This window comes from Electrophorus electricus, chromosome 26 (genome assembly GCF_013358815.1).
Source record: "Electrophorus electricus isolate fEleEle1 chromosome 26, fEleEle1.pri, whole genome shotgun sequence".
Taxonomy (NCBI): domain Eukaryota; kingdom Metazoa; phylum Chordata; class Actinopteri; order Gymnotiformes; family Gymnotidae; genus Electrophorus; species Electrophorus electricus.
Window position 1 is genome coordinate 926345 of NC_049560.1, and position 17726 is coordinate 944070.

At 42.5% G+C, this 17726-nt stretch overlaps 2 protein-coding genes across 2 annotated transcripts; one reads left to right on the forward strand and one right to left on the reverse strand.

The window, feature by feature from the left end:
- Window positions 1-1057: 1057 nt before the first annotated feature.
- serpinc1 (serpin peptidase inhibitor, clade C (antithrombin), member 1) lies at window positions 1058-3135 on the forward strand. Its single transcript, XM_027005459.2, has 7 exons — window positions 1058-1423; window positions 1498-1713; window positions 1796-1933; window positions 2041-2259; window positions 2502-2676; window positions 2785-2849; window positions 2956-3135. The coding sequence occupies exons 1-7, from the start codon at window positions 1058-1060 to the stop codon at window positions 3133-3135; spliced, it is 1359 nt and encodes a 452-aa protein (XP_026861260.2).
- Window positions 3136-10864: 7729 nt separating this feature from the next.
- On the reverse strand, window positions 10865-17095 carry zbtb37 (zinc finger and BTB domain containing 37). The gene is made up of 4 exons (XM_027005439.2): window positions 16599-17095; window positions 15402-16401; window positions 14997-15096; window positions 10865-11395 (listed from the first exon to the last, which is right to left on the reverse strand). The coding sequence occupies exons 2-4, from the start codon at window positions 16370-16372 to the stop codon at window positions 10865-10867; spliced, it is 1602 nt and encodes a 533-aa protein (XP_026861240.2). The 5' UTR covers window positions 16373-16401; window positions 16599-17095.
- Window positions 17096-17726: the final 631 nt, after the last annotated feature.

Consider the following 17726-nt stretch of genomic DNA (forward strand, 5'->3'; position numbering starts at 1 on the left):
CTAAACTCCTTCAAGCATAAAGGAAAGAAAATACCATTAAATTATGGATCTTGTCTGGAATGCTCCTTTAGGTTTTTAACTTGGGTTGTTGTAAGAAGGCACACATGCCTTTTCCACCACCTAAAATTTATCTATTTATTTATTTATTTATTTTTGAAGTATAACTAATATTTAAGCATGTATGTTCTACATAATAAACAACTCCATGAGTAGATTAGCAGGACAAAACTGATCAATAGCTCAAAGGTTGTGCTGAGCAAATGCTCCCATTGCGGTGTTCCATGGGCCACTGACCTGCTCCATAGTGAGCAGTAGCTACTGAGTTCACTTGATGCTCTTACAGCGACCAACACTACCCTACATTTGCTCTTTTAAAGAAAGATTTAAGATCACAGTAGGTAAGTGGAGATCATTTTTTAAATGATGAGAAATAATTATGTTGGCATTGATGGGCTCCTGTTCGAAGAAAGGGTGGGGGGGGGGGGTTACGTTCACCCATATGATCTCATGGCTTGCATATAGTATGTATCTTGTTGCTTAATACATATCTGTTTCCTTGTTTTCTAAAAACAGAACCCCCCCCCCCCCCCCCCCCCCAAAGCAATACGGTGTTAGATATAGATATATATAAATAAAATATCTATCTCACTGATATTTCAGGTGCCTTCTAGTGTTAAAGGGAAATGTTATTTGTAGGAGCATAAAACTAAACCTGGTCCAGTGGGCTTTACAATGCATTAAATATACCTTCTAATAGACGATTATATTCTCTTAATGAAATGTTAGTTCTCTGTTAAGGTATGAATGGAACCCTAAAAAAAAATGTTTTTTTTAATCGCAAATAATCCACACCGTATTACCAAAAAGAAAACAACAAAAAAAATGCTTTAAGAAAAGATTTTGTGACAACTTTTCAGTAAAGTACATTTCTTAAGTGCACTGGAAATGTTCCAGTCACAAATCCATTTTTGAATTTACATTTTTTGGCATGGGGAGCAGCGATGAAAATTCTGTGTTTTTCTGGTTTTTTTTACTCAAGCTCTCCTCCTGGACTAGAATGAATTGTCTGGTGTGCTTGGGAGGTCTGTGGATCCTGTCCATGGCCCTCGCCCACGCTACCATAGACATCTGCAGCGCTAAGCCCAAAGGCTTGCCCTTGCCCGTCTGCGTCTACCGCAACCCAAACGTACATGACGAAGCAAAACCATCATCTGAAACAGCTGAGCAGGTCCCGGACTCCACCAATCCTCGTGTGTGGGAGTTGTCCCAGGCCAACGGGCGCTTCGCGCTGTCCCTCTTCAAGCAGCTTGCTAAGGACAAGGGCGCTGAGGGCAACATTTTCATGTCCCCGCTTAGCATCTCCACAGCGTTCGCCATGACCAAGCTGGGGGCTTGTAACAGCACGCTGGAGCAGATCATGAAAGTAAGGCGTCAAAATGGTAATCTGTCTGAAATGACATTGATCAGGATCTGAGGTTGACTCCTGTCCTCTTTTAGGTGTTCGAGTTTGATACGATAAAGGAGAAGACATCAGACCAGGTTCACTTTTTTTTCGCCAAGCTAAACTGTCGCCTCTACCGTAAAAAGCACAACACAGTAGAACTGGTGTCTGCCAACCGACTGTTTGGAGAGAAGTCTTTGACTTTCAATGAGAACTATCAAAACATCAGTGAAATAGTCTATGGAGCCAAACTGCTGCCACTTCATTTCAAGGTTACTCTCTTTCGTCAGTTTATTTCTTTATAAAAGCAACCATAAACCATTAGTCACGTTTCCCTATTTTAATCTCTTATAGGAAAAACCGGAAATGTCAAGGCAGAAGATCAACGCGTGGGTCTCCGAGAAGACAAAAGGCAAAATAAATGAGACACTGCCAGAAGGCTCAATAGACTCCACTACCATACTGGTCTTGGTCAACACCATCTACTTCAAGGTAAACACATCAGGAGGCTCATCATAGTAAATGAAAATCCTTGAGACACTTTTTTCCCTGCTTTACATATTTTCTTGCAAAGTCATATCTAGTGGTTTGCATTATAGGGCCAGTGGAAAAAAAAGTTTGATAAAGCTGATGTCACCGAGTTACCATTCCATGTTAGTGAGAAAGAAAAGTGCCCAGTGCCCATGATGTACCAAGAGACCAAGTTTCAGTACCAAAGGTTCCCTGAGGATGGAGTGAAGGTCCTGGAGCTGCCCTACAATGGAGGAGGCATTTCAATGGTACTGGTGTTACCAACTGAAAACACAAAGCTGTCTGAGGTATGTTTCAACATCAGCAGTTGTCAGTCAAACTCCACATGCTTTTAAAGTTTTTGTTTTTTTTCCTTAAAAACAAAAACTTTAAAAGCATGTGGAGTTTGACTGAGATATATATAGATATATATATATATATATATATATATATATATATATATATATATATATGTGTGTGTGTGTGTGTGTGTGTGTGTGTGTGTGTGTGTGTACACAAACACCATTTAAAATATAACCATTTAATAAAGGTGGAGACACAACTCACTCTTAAGAAGCTCAGTGGCTGGTTGAATGCCACAACTGAGACCACGGTGGCAGTGCAAATCCCACGTTTCCGCATTGAGGACAGCTTCAGCCTCAAAGACAAGATGGAGGCTATGGGCCTTCATCACTTATTCAGTGCAGAGCACTCCAGCCTCCCAGGTGGGTCACCACTCATTGCTTTTGGAGCTCAGTATGGACCACTTTCACTGACTTCAGCCTTCTAAGAGTGTAGTCCAACCTCGCCATTCTCTGGCAATGCTGTTTCAGGCATGGTGGCGAACTTCACCAAAGGCCTCTATGTCTCTGAAGCCTACCACAAAGCTTTCCTTGAAGTAAGTTTGTTTCATTCCAAGTAGAAGAATATTCACGCTAACTGCATGCCAGGAAAACGGACAGAGTATGTAGTGAGATGTCAACTGACCTTGGCTGACCTTACAGGTGAACGAAGAAGGCAGCGAGGCAGCAGGCGCCACGGCTTTAGCGTTCCTCGGTCGCTCCCTCAATCTGAACCGTGAGAGCTTTGTAGCCAACCGACCTTTTCTGCTCTTCATCCGAGAGTTCACCATCAACGCCATCATCTTCGCTGGCCGTGTGGCCAACCCCTGTAAAAGCAGCTAAACGGAGTACCTTCCTTTCAGTAATAACCAGGGAGGAGGGGGAAGACGAGGAAGAGGAAGAATACCTCCGAGGCAATATTTCCTACTTGCCCATTAGACAATATGGTGTTCTTGTTTTTCATTTGTTATTATTTACAAATAAACAAGAACAATAAAGTTAATGCAAGTATGTAGTAGCTTTATCACAAAGTGGCACTTGATCAAAGGTCTTAAATAAAAGGGGGGGGGGGGCGGGGGAAATCAGATTTCACAATAAAGTGCACCATTTTAGAGACAATACTAGGATTAAAACAGGTTTATTTTCCATGTTAGAAATTTGGGTTTAGCATCATCACACAATCTGGGCCTCTTATAATCAATCAATCAGACATGTATAGAACATCGCAACAAATCCTTCACAGTTAACACCTAAAGTGCTTTTCCTATTAGGAGAATGGACACAAAAATCTGCCTGCTCGCAAGAAAAAACAAAAAAACAAACAAACAAAAAACCAAAAAACCAGTGGTTGTGAAAATAACCATTCACATTATAAATCATTAATAATCACACCTAACTCTGTACCATTTCAAAAGGGAATATAAGAGTCTTGTAAAAAATTTCAGTGATTTGTAATAATTTTCTTACATTCTATTACTTGCAGTTTTAACAATATTGTTTTCAATAAATGTTTTACAATTTAAATATGTGTGTAATTGATATCTAATACCATAATCATTTTAACTTAATCCAGAGTAAAATACCTTTTTTTTTTTAAAAAATATGTTTAATTCATGTTTATGTAAAATTGTAATGTATGCTAAAATGTAACATGATCAACATCTTATAAGACATGTAAATAACTTTATACACTATATTGCTTTTTGGCCATAAACAATATAGCAAGACAATTATAAAGGTCATTATTTTGGCATATATTGGTGCAAATATAGATGACAGGAAAACGCTCTACTAAACAGGTTAATGTTTGGCCATCACAACAGACATGCAAATTAACAAATAACATTTCTACTGAGTTTGTATACATTCCCCCCCACCCCCCCATCTTCTTGATCAAAGACTGAAGCAAAAACAAAGTCAAGAAAACCCTTTTTTTTTTTTTCAGATACTGTCACACATTTTCTAATTTAAATCTATAATGTTATAAAACTTTGCATTAGACTCTTTGTGTGTTCCCTGTACAAACTATTGTATTCTATAGGGACGATGAGACAAGACTGAACAACTCTGATATGGCTCAGTACTGTCATTCAGTGTTCCCAAGAAGAAACAAACACAAAAAAATGAGTATAGACATGCAACTGAAAACTCTTCACAAGCTTACTGTGATAACAGACTGAAGAACTGAGGTAAATGGAGTCGGTGAAATGTGGTTGTGGAGCTGGAGGCCATTTCCACACAGCTGCAGAAACCCTGTGGCCCTTATATGACCTTCCTATTAAAGGGCGTGTTCATCTCTTATGCTCTTAATTTAAATAACATAATCTCATCTTTTTCTTGAATTACACATTCAAAACTACAACAGGAGAGCATCTGTTCAGCTCCACAGCATTTTTTCAGGCTGATACCAGTGGTTAAAACACTCTGGCGGTCATTTCAATCAGCTTACTTTTGTGAAATCGGACTGTAGACACTACATGGTTTGTGTAACACTGTGGTATCCTATTACAGATTGCTTGTTCAGTCAATGCCATTTATCCGCAGTAGCTGTTTGATTATTAGAAACTTTAAATAGTACTATTATTTACATAACAACAATACATTTGTCCTATGTTAAAGCTTTGAAAGCAGACAAAAAGGCCAATGGATTAAAACTAACTAGACCAAGAAAGGTCTGGATTTCCTCAGAGCCCTGCCACACAATGACATGGATGAGTGAATGTGACATGAACAAACATGTAAGATCAGTGCTTTTGAGGAAACTGGGCCAAAGCTTTTGACCATTTTTTGACAAGGCAGATTTGAACAAAGGGTTAATATACTGGACATGATGATTAGCCCTCATCCCCAAACCGTCCTTTTTATTTATTCATTGTTTGTAATTCTGATAACATGCTGCACAACACTTGGAATGCTTGTTTATAGACAGAGATCCTTTGCTTTTGCTTTGTATTGAAGAGGAAAATAAACACACAAACAAAAACACACATATCTGATACAGAGATCTGTTGCCTTACCAATCACCTTCCTCTTACCAGTACGGGACTGGCCAATAGAACAGCAGACCCTTGTCCTTCTCCTAGACTTATCCGTTATAAACACACAAAAACATTTACAGGAAACTAGATTTTCTTAGTTTGATAAAAGTCTGAACTCTTTGTAATTATCTAGCACCTTGTGTTTATAATAAATTGTCATATACTGCTTTAATTTGTTAAAAATATTAGGTATCTAAAAGTATGTAAATCCCTATAATTACTACCTAGTAAAACGATCTCATTTGATCGAACAATTTTATTACACTTTACTGCACGAATGAATGAGAGAGAGAGCGAGAGAGAGCGCGCGAGCGCGAGCAAGAGCGCACGAGAGCACTAAAGTGTAATATAAATGTCTCAGCTGACGAAGGACCTTTGTCCAAAACATCATGTTTCCTTGTGTACTACACTTTTACTACATTTTTAATAAAGTTCACTAGTTACTCCATGGAATGTGTATATATTATATAAGATTCCAGGAAGTGACTGCAGTGTAATGCAGTAAAAGATGTAGAGGTAGTAGTATATAAATATACACATGCATACTGTACACTGTATGTATATAAAAATAAATTCCTGTCTCACTATTCCATTGGGTGGTCATATCTTTTTCCTTCTACTCATGTTTTCTTGAGTGAGACTAGTAATGTCTTTATTGGGATTTATTGGGGCCATTGGACTCCAGCATAGGGGTCACAGGCCCAAGTGCCCCGAACATCACTGGAACCACCTTATTGTTGACCTTCTATATTCTCTCCATTGTCTCTTTGAGTCCCTGGAACCTCTTAACTTTTCATATTCCTTGCTCTGGATGTTTCCATCGTGTGGGACTGTGACATGTATTACTCCTGCTGTTTCCTGCTACTTATCTACTAATCACAATGTCTGGTTGCTTTTCTACTACTTGCTTCTCTGTCTGGATCTAGAGGAGCTTAGCCTTGTTGTACTCCCATGGTTCCTCCTATTTCCATTCAGAGGTGTCCAGCTCATATACCTTTCTGGACATGATTCCTGCCACTTAGTTCTCAAAGTAAACTTTCCCTGCCAGCATTCTGCATCCTGCTAGTAGGTGCTGGATTGTTGGAGGTTTTCTTTTCACATTCTGCATCTTGGGTCTTTTCTGGTGTGATACAACCCTGCTTTAATTGGCCTAGTGCTTAGTGCTTGATGTTTTGCCATTAGTGCCTCACTACTGTCCTTCAATCCTGCCCTTTCCAGCCACTGGTAGGATTGTCTTGTCAGCCATCTCCTCCATCCATCAGTAGTACATTCCATGGAGGGGCTCATCTTTCCATGGCACCTCTGCTGCTTCCATTGTGACCATGTCAATATTTCTCAGACACTCATCTCTCATTCTTGGGGGAAACTGTTTCACGGATAATTTGTGTCTAATCCTGGACACTGGATCTTAAACTTTGTAGTCCCCAACCCTCTTCCTTGCATCTGGTATACAGCCTTTGGATGCTGGATTTTGGTTGGTGTGCTCCATGCACTGGCGCTTCTCTTAGCCATTTTAAGGTGTCTACTGCGTATCTGATGACTGGCAGGGCATACGTGTTTAGGGCTTTGATCTTATTGTTCAACTGACTTTTGAGGACCTGCCTTTCCATATGGAGGTTATTGGATATTGCTGTCTTTCTTCTTTCTGCCTCATGGTTCCTGTCTGACTGGAAAATCCCAGTCTGTTTTGTGGTAGTTCAATTCCCCATCCTGATCACATTTTCTTTTTTTTCACCATCATTTGACCACACTTCTCCAGCCTGCATGACACGACCATGTGCTTGCTTTAGATCCTGGTCAGGTGGATCACTGAGTCCATGTGTCTTGATACTTGATGTTATCCATGTACAGGAAGTAGAAGTTCCACTCCTGACGGTAACCTCTCTGGCTGAGAGGATTCAAGCCTATGCAGAACAGTAGTGGGGGCAGTGTGTCATTTGGTATATACATGACACTTTAAGGTCGTCAGGGCAACTGTCTTCAAGCTAGTGTTCCACTGAGTTCTGGATGAATGAATGAGGCTTAGGGTCTGTCCTGGGATCCTGGTGGTGATCCTGGGTGCCCAATCCCCTTCTGAGCATGGATCATGTGCTTGCACATGTGCCAAGTCTGCTTGTTGGCTAATAATCTGGACAGGAGTTTCCATGTTGTGGACAGGCAGGTTGATGGTTTCTAACTAGGTGGTGTTTGGCCTTTGTTGGGGCTCTCCATGACCAATACTGTCTTGCATTGTGGTAGCCCACACAGATGGGCACCAGTAATGAGTAGCAGGATCATTTATTTTGATAGTCAGCCATCCAGAGCTGTTAGTGTCTTTAGCCAGTAGGCATGGATCATGTCAGGACCAGGTGCTCTCCAGTTCTTCATGTTTGTGACCTGCTTTTCGACAAGTGCTGTTTCCTGTTCCGGAAGACTGTCGTGCTCCAAGTTCAGATCTCTTAATAACTGAGCTCTTATGTTTTATTGGTGATTCATTCTTCCATATGCTGTTCCAGTACTGTTTGAACCTTGGGCGGATCCACAATCAGGGCTCTGTTGCACTAGAACTGAAAGAATACCCTGGATGGCTCATTGGTCAAGACATTTACTCTTTGGGCTGCTGCAAGGGCCTCATTTAATGGGCCATACATCGCATTTCCTCCATAGCCAGACACCGTTGTTCATCATTATGCCCATCTGGAGTTCCCTTTATCTTGGTTTCCAAGGGAGTAGCCTGTGGCTTGTGTTTTGTAGCCTAGGGTCTCAAGCATTACTACTGCATTGACATACTAGTTTGCAGGTTTCAGTTATACTGGTATTTGGAATTATGCTTATTGCTGCATTCCTATCTGCTAGCATAGTGCCTGATGGGAGCTGATTCCAACTGTCCTCTTCTCAACTGAGAATAACCATATTAAATGATTTGTTTTTAAATAAGACATTATTTCTGACTTACATAAAGATCATGCAACATTTTAGAAGCCACTAAAATCTAGATAATTCCAAAGAGTTCATCAACATTTTTGTTCTATGTAACTGCAAGTTATGTTTACAAGGGAATAAAGTTGTAATCTATATTGGCTGTGTTCTCATGAGGTTGCACCGGAGTAAAAACATAGTCGCGGCCTCAGCGTGCCCCAACACTGACCTGGGATCTGCTGTACACACTGACGCTGCGGTTACACAGTTTGATAAAAGTTGTTGCTACTGCTTCTGAGGCATAGGTATTTACACTGAGTGGAGACGTTTCTGTGATGTTTTTCTTTGATTTTTGTTTTGTTAGGGTTTTTTTTTTTTTTTTTTTGTTACTTTTTGTTTCGTCGCTGCACTTGTGAACGTAACTGAGAGTGTGAGAACTGTGTGGCCCACGCACACCGAACGGCTTAGTGTGGAAATAAAGGTAAACATCCAGAGTGAACACGAAGTTCCTGACGCTTGTAAAAGTGTTCACAGAAGAGAAAGCAGTAAAAGTTTGAAAAGTTCTGACCTGTATTCATAAGAAGTGTGTTCCACTAAAAATATCAGTAGCTGATTCTCTTCCTGCTCTCTCAGTCCTTATGGAACAAAAACAGTCACAACCATGTGTGATTCACAGACTCTAAAAGCCATCATCAATAACAGCTTTTCACCTTTACAAAACCTTTTTTCCTATCATCTTAGATAATGCATCTTTATCCATTTTTTACAGATACAAATTTGTCTATATATGCATAAGTGATATATAGTAGATATTTTAAAAGAAGAAAAAAAGCCCCCCCACCTCCCTTTGTAAGTGCCAGATTTGATCTCTCGTTTTTGCTCATCTTCCGCCTAATCAGAGGTATAACAATCATGACACATTTCTGTTCCTTTGGTTCCCGAGAGCTCCATGTCATAGCACCGGCTAGAAACATCTGTTCACCAGTCAAGTGTAAAAGCACTCAACCCCAAGCTTAAAGTGCTCTGCTCTCTTTTAACTACAAATCCCCAACTGGCAGCCATCCTGCTGTACTGTTCTGCTCCCCCCCCCCCACTCACTCCCGTGCACAGGCCTGGACGACGCCCCCCGTGGCCGACGACGCCCACTGCATGTCCTGGCTTTGGTTCTTCTTTTGCTCCTGGCCTCTTTTTGTGGACATGCTGCTTTGAGGCTGAAAGCTTAATCCACGAAGCCAAACCTTTCCTCTCACACTTTCTAGCAATGCAATGAGCTGGAGAGACTTTAAAATTCTCTTAACAGTTCGCTTATTTAAAAAAGAAAGAAAGAGTTAAAATATATAAAAAGGATTGGGGGGTGAGGGGTGATTTTAAATGTGAAAGACAGCTGAGTGCATCCACCAAATCTGCGTGGAACAGATTTATATTGCGTAGTGATATGAAGGAGAGGTAACTGAGTGGTATTGTAGCTTATCTGAGGTTGAAGACTTTCCTGGTTTCTGCATTACTGTACTATTAACATTCAGCAGCTAGTTTTGGAGTATGGATATGTGTCAGGGGGCCATATTAGGGAAGATTAAATACAAATAAATAAACATCATTGCTTTTGTTTTTCGACGTGCCACCGTCCTATCTCTGCCACCCAAACATATTAAAGTTACTTAATGTAACTGCTAATTAAAAGGTCTTGACCTGAAAAGTTAATGATTTTTTAGGCCTATCAACTAATTGCAAACATAAGAATTTAATCACAAGCCAAGTTGGCACTTTATCAAACAGACACATTAGGAATCTGATTCTAGATCAGACCTGAGGGGGCCCTAAGAAAAATAGAACCCGTTTTTTTGAGCCTAGCTACGTCTGGGGAGCGTCAGTCCCCAGATCAGGATTAAGATTGTCTCAAGGCAAAAGAACAGAGGACAGGGTTGTCCTCTTTTTTCCCCATAATCACCATCTGGCACAGAGAAGTTTGGCAATTTTAACATTATTTGACCAAATCATAACGCCTCTCTTTTTTTTTTTGTCCTGAATTCTGAAGCTTCACTGTTAAGTTGTACAAAAATATAAAAACTGTAACATATATAAAAGACAGGAAAGGCAAATAAACAAACAGAAAATTACTGCATCCAGTGGTGTGTGAGGTTGTTGGAGTGTGGCTTGTCTTCATTTGTTGACATAACGGTGCAGTTTGTAAAGTGAAGGTAGATGTGGTTTAAAGCGCAGATATTATTCATAAATACCTAAGGAACACTAGCATTCTCTAGTTTTCTATCATCCTGTTCAATGCATCTGTTTTGTCATCTCTCTCTTTTTTTTTTTTATAGCTAAAGAGAAAAAAAGGCCCACGACTTACTAAAGTAAACGGAGCCAAATTCTGCAGATCCTCCCTTTTTCATTTTGTTTTTGTATTTTTAAAAAATAAATTCTGTTATTCACCAACAGCAGCTTTCCGAACAGCCAGAGTGCCTCGACGCTGCTCTCGACGCCCTCCGCACGTGCTCAGAGTGAACAGTGAGGATCGAGGACGGCAACCCCAGATCCCTTTAAAAAAAAAAAAAAAAAAAAAGCTCCACCTCCCCCCCCCCTCCCCCTCCCCTGCCGTCCAATCGCTCGCCCCTTCTGGAACCTCACCTGGCCCATCAGTCAGGCCCAGTGGTGGACACGGATGGCTGGACGCCTTCCCCGAAGGCTGACGCCCCTCCGCCCCGGCCACCTGCCCCGTTGCCCTCCGCCTCCTCCTGGGCGGGCGAGCCGTCTTCGTTGGGGCCGCCGCGGGACGTGACGGTGGTGGTGGTCTCAGGCGAGGCGCTGTGGGACACGTCCTGGGGTGTGCAGCCCGGGTGGTTCTTGCGGAAGTGCTGGTTAAGGATGGCCTGGAAGGGGAAGCTCTTGCCGCAGACGTGGCAGTGGAAGGGCTTGTTGCCCGTGTGCTTGCGGATGTGGTACTCCAGCTGGTCCTTGCGCGTGTACTTCTTGCCGCACATGCGGCACACGAAGGGCGTGATGCCCATGTGCAGGCGCATGTGCCGGTCCAGGCTGCCCTTCTGGTTGAAGGACTTGCAGCAGTATATGCAGGTAAGGCGAGGGTTGTAGCGGAACCAGCGGTCGCCCACCTGCTCACGCAGGTACTCCTCATAACCGCCCATGTCAAACACGGCAGGCTCCTCCCCCTGGCCAGGAGAAACAACAATAACCAAGAGCCCTTTGGCATCTGCCATTATAATGAACCATTTGCCAAGCATCTAAACTGTGACTATGATGGCCACAGCTGTTAGAACAAAAACAATTAATGGCAAGTTATATATTTCACATGTCTGCTAGTTGTCAAACAATATTTTCAACATTACTATCGGAATCAGGAAGTAGGCTATGCATCTGAATCAGCGACATGCTTTGACATGCAACACTGCACACTCACTCTGCTTAACCTTTCCACCACCAGTGGTAAAATCTTTATATCCAACACTTAGAACTCCAGTGCCAAGTTGCCATGAACAAAAAGCGCTAGCTCTGTAATAAACCAATCCCTTTATCAAAACATGTTTTTCCCTCTTAAATTCTAGTGGGTCCCTTGAGTCAGAGGAAGATGTGGACACATATCTAATTTCTCAGTAACGGTAACAATAAATGAGATCCGAAAAAATATGGTGGCAGCCTGTGGTATAAAAATGTGAGATTTCACGGTCGCAAAAGAGCCGTCCTTAGGAGGCTCTGACACCCCATGTGGTGTTTCATGTGTGTTTAAAAAAAAAAAAAAAAAAAAAAGTGCGGGGGTTGTTAAATTCATTCACTGAAGGCCATGGCAGAATAGAAGCAAATACCATTCATTACACTGCCTCCCCAAATCTTAATGAAAAAGGATGTGTCAAAGACATATGATAATGACGCAGCATGTACAGACTTGGCAACATGCACTTTACCTAAAAGTCAAAGGGCATACTTCAAAAAATTCTCCAGTGGCTAATTGTATCTCTGTAATTACTGATTGTGGTACAGACGTATGTGGCAGGGATAATGTCACTGTATGCAGCGGTTGCAGTTTGTAGAGGGGCACTAGTGATCTGCCTTGCTGGCTTTAGGAAGCACAGGGGAGACCAAGCAGAACAAAAAGGCTTTTTATTTTGCTTATTCTGACCAAACGAATCAAAATTGTTGGCGTGAGAAAGGGCTTCTGGTGGAGTGGAGTCCTCTCAGGAGGAGAAATGGGACTTGCTGGCTTGGCAGAGGAATGTGGATACCACACAGTCATCTAGCAGCTAAAACCCAGGGAAAGACATCAGAGAAAGTAGCTACCTGTCAAGCTTCAGAGTAAATCTTAACTTGCATGTTGGAAAAAAGACCCAGGGTTAAAAATTAAGGAACTTGAGAGCCAGGGTAATAATTATGGCAGGTAATAAAATCATTGATGGTGTAACACAAAAAGGTAGCTTGCAAGATCATGCCTTCCATCCTGATTTATGGGTAGACACTGCCTCAACTTCTTAAATGAGAGTGGTACTGTATTAAAACGAAGACATCTTGATAAATGAGTGGGATGTTGGACAGAGGCCAGTTTTTAGACATGAGTGGCAACAGGCTGTGCGGAGTCTTACTGATAAAAGAGCTGTACTGTTCCAGACTTCCAACAGTCCATACAAGAAAGGCTTCATTTGTTTTGGCTGTGTGATTCTCAGACTTTCACTGTATGGCCAAGTGACACTAAGGGTCAATGATGGTGCATTATCAGTGACACAGGCTCAGAGTCTACATGAAGCATGCATTTAGTGTATATAAATTTCAAGTTAGAAATGACCATTGGTCTCAAAAGCTATCAAAATGGACACAAAAGCAGAAGGGGCAAGAAATCAGACATCAAAGAAGACAAAAACCTTGAAGGACTAAGAGACTAAAATGAAATGTCTGAAAGCTACGTTTTGCACAGTCATTTTTCACCAAAATCACCCAACTGGCTCCTGGTGCTTTTAATGAGCCTTTCTGCAGAGTCGATCGCTACAGACCTCCAAACTTCATGTGGCCTTCAGATTAATTCCAAAACAGCACACAGAGAGCTTCATGGGATGGGTTTCCATGGCCAAGCTTCTGCATCCAAGCCCTACATCACCAAGCGCAATGCAAAATGTTGGATGCAGTGGTGTAAAGCACACCACCACTGGACTCTAGAGCAGTGGAGACGTGTTCTCTGGCTTGACGAATCACACTTCTCCAACTGGCAATCTGATGGACGAGTCTGGGTTTGGCAGTTGCCAGGAGAACGCTACTTGTCTGACTGCATTGTGGCAAGTTTGGTGGAGGGGGGATTATGGTGTGGGGTTGTCTTTCAGGAGGTGGGCTCAGCCCCTTAGTTCCAGTGAAAGGCACTGTTAATGCTTCAGCATACCAAGAGATTTTGGACAATTTCATGCTCCCAACTTTGTGGGAACATTTTGGGGATGGCCCCTTTCTGATCCAACATGACTGTGCACCAGTGCACAAAGCAAGGTCCATAAAGACATGGATGGGCGAGTTTGGTGTGGAAGAACTTGACTGGCCTGCACAGAGTCCTGACCTCAACCCGATAAAACACCCTTGGGATACCCTGGGAGCCAGGCTCTCATATCCAACATCAGTGTCTGACCTCACAAATGCGCTTCTGGAAGAACATTCAAAATTTCCCATAAACACACTTCTAAACCTTGTGGAAAACCTTCCCAGAAGAGTTGAAGCCGTTATAGCTGCAAAGGGTGGGCCGACATCATATTAAACCCTATGGATTAAGACTGGGAAGTTCATATGTATGCAAAGGCAGACAAACTAATACTTTTGGCAATATAGTGTATCAAAATGGACACAAAAGCAGAAGGACTACACAAGAAAGGGCAAGAACTCAAGACACCGAAGAAGACAAAAACCTTGAAGGACTAAGAGACTAAAATGAAATGTCTGAAAGCTACGGTTTGCACAAAATCATGTCACCAAAAACACCCAACTGGCTCCCGGTGCTTTTAATGAGCCTCTTGAGCCACAAGTTGTTGTTTTTTTTTTAATATATATATATGCATTAAAATCATTCACTTTCTAGTAGTTCTGTTTACACATTGCACTAAAATCTGCTGGCCAAGCAAATTTCAGGTTTTCTTCAGAATCTTCAGCCCTGTGAAAGGTGTAGGCTGGTGGGTGGAGCTTTGACAAAGCTCATCACTGAACAGGCAGATCCCAACACAACACAACTCTGTCCATCTCTGAATGTTGGTAACCCTCTCTTATGACATTCAATTGTTTTATCTGAGTGCTGATCACTTGCAGCTCACAGCAACCAACAGCTCAGTTTTGAATTCCACAATAAAACACCTTTAAATACTTAGACTATCTGCCAAAAAATTTTTTTGAAATAAATATGTATTTTGACTGTGCATTAAGAACTACATCCCAAGTCAGCTTTATCAAAGTTCCCAAAGTTCCTACTCCTTAATGTTTGTTAGATCACACTTTCTAAACCTTTTCTTTTTATCCTTTTCAGAATAACATGTTATCTAGAGCACTTTTCTCCTATACACTAAATACTAACCTTAAAACATGGGAAACTGACTTTGGTGGAAATTTGGTGCACTTTAATTGAGTTTCATTTAGAATATATAAAAACATGTTGTGACAGTAGAAGACTACAGGCTACCCTCATCAGTCTGCATTGTGATACTACCACAATATAACGTTTTTCGAGACATATCGCCAAATCCTGACCCATGTTCTTGATTTTTTTTTTTGTTGTCATTTGTTTTGTGGAGACGAGTGTACCTGAGAGGTCGGATTCCTTTGGTCATCCACTCTTCCTGGAGACTCACTTTTGGCTCGTGGTCGCTCAGCCATCACTACTACACTGCCTGTTGGGCTGAACCTGCCAGACAGACAAAAATCCCGTCAGCTTTAACTTCTAAAGAGTCTCAGATTGCAGGCAATTACACTACAAAATATCATGGGCAAAACTTCAGCTCACTTTTTACACTTAAAGGATCAACAACATTCAGAATTTATTATTTCTAGGGAATTTATGTAATACTCCGCAAGCACCCACTTTTTCACTAAAGAGCATGCTCACTTCCTCACTGTGCGTCACATGACAACTAACCGAATGTTAGCTTGTTTTCATATTTCATTAAGTGCGTTAAGTGCCTTTAAACCATCACTCCCTCGAGTACACACCTCTCAGACTCGCTGAAGCTGCTGGATGGCTGAGAGATCTTCGCTCTGGAAGCCCTCGTGACAAAGCCCTCTTGCACCAGAGTGCTGCGTCCTGAGGTGTCAATCATCACAGTGGGCCCTTCCTCTGCCCCACTTCCTTCTTCTGCTGACGCCTGAGTCTCCGCCCCCATCCATTCCTCCATGCGTTCGGTCTTGATCCGCAAGCTTTCCACCACGCGCACCGCCTCTATCCCGCCCCTCTCCACCTCTGGCCCCGCCTCCACATACCACTGGCCCGCCCGGTTGATGCGCAGTATGGGCTCCTTTCCGGACCCCACCACCTCGGAGCCCAGCCCACTGTGCTCGACGATCTGTGGGCTCATGGACTCTTCTGGGGGACTCGCCTCGCGGACCTCCCTGACGTCTCGCACGTCTATGACTCCGCCCGCGCTACCATGGGGTGTGATCACCCGGGAAACGCTGTGTCTGGGGCTGAGGGAGTGGGAGACCCCAAGCACGGTGCCGCCCCTCTCGGCCTCGATGGTTCGGCTCATGCTCCTGTGGGACTGCCCACCTGCCAGTTCCTCTTCCACATCTGCCAGGCTTATCTTAAAGTGAATGCCCTCCAAAATCTGGGTGCAGCGGTCGATGATGTGCTGCATCTGAAGGAAGCTAGCGGCCGTCAGGTAGCTAATGATGTCAGCCAGCTGCAGACACAGGCGGCCAGTGTAGCAGAAAGACAGGAGTTGCTCGAACACACAAGGGTTTCGGATCACCGAGAGTGACACCGTGCTCATCTCGCTGAGTGACATGTGGTCCCTGAAATATGGGGAACTGGCGGCCAGGACCACTTTGTGAGCGCGGAAACTCTGTCCCTGCACGTTAACCACAATATCGCACAGGCGGCCCTGCATGCGCAACTGGTTCAGGTGGGACAGAACGGAGTTGCTGAAGTCCGGAATGTCAAGCTGGATGCTTCCTGCTCGGTCCATGCGGACTGCCTTATCGCTGCCGCTGAAAGCTACGACAGGAACAAAACCTTGTGAAGGTACTACAGTTATATTTAAATAGCCTATACATTGTTATTAACATAGTCTTAATAGCAAATTGAAAAGATAATACTGTGGCAAAAGTTTTTTTAAAGTGTAAAATCCGTCGTTTTCATTAAAAAAAAAAAAAATCAAGTTCGGGCATGACAAAAACATTCACATGACTTACCTTTTTTAATATCAATCACAAATCACGCCCCTAATTTTCGGCACTTGTTTATGGCTACAATCGGCAGTTCGTTGCCAAAACGGGTACAAGATTATTTGCGACTAAAGTTACCATTCTCGGTTGCATAGATTAATTCCAGTGAAGAGCAGTATCGGGCTACTTGGAAACGACTATTTCAGTGCGTGCCATTCTAGTGGCCGACGACGCTCAACAACTGCGGCAGCAGCGTGGCACCCTTGTCGGTTACTGTAACATACTGCAGCACGGTGATGAACTGAAGCCTACCCGAAAAACAGCCCGGCGTTGTTAGCTACAGGGAGGTGCCTTGCCCGGTCACCGTAAAATCATACGAAAAATTGACACGACAAAACACGCTCTCTTCTTCCTCTGACGAACAACATTTATCGAATTGCATCAGCATTTCTCCATTACGTATTTACTGCTTAACAATTTTACTTAATCGCCCTGCTTCTTCCCATTTCTTCGCCGCTCTCATATTCCCCATGTATGAAACGAGCCAATGTGCAGAAAACATTCGGTGCTCTGGGAAGTGGCGTTCTGCACTCTGCTTCTGTGGGAGCGCAAGAAGGAGAGGCCGACAAATGAGGACTTATATTCCCATAATGCATTGTATCGATGTCACTGTTGGGTAAGGGGCTGTAGTTTGGTTGCATTTTTTTCCCCCCTTTTTTTGTTGTAACTTGTTCATTTTTCTCCTCTGGTCGTATTTATGAGATATAGGAAGCTGTTTTACATATACTACAGTTTATTTGGCCACGAGTATTTAGACTTAAAGAATTCGCCCATGAATAATTAGACCAACAAACATACTGGACATTAATCCTTTTATAAAAACGATTGCTTATTTAAAATATGAAAGTGAAAATGCAGCAGGCTAACCACGCCGCAGACAGCCTTTTGTTTACTCGTTTAATTTATAAAATTAAGGCAATTTATGACGTGTAAATATGAAATGCTTTGAATTGCACTCAGGTATTCAGTTACAGGCAATGTTACGACCTCTGAATGCACACTTTTATGACACTTATGTTCCTCAGTTGTTTACTTGCTCCTAATTACTTCCTTTTTTCATGTGTTTCCCTGTCCCACAGGTCTCTTCATACATTA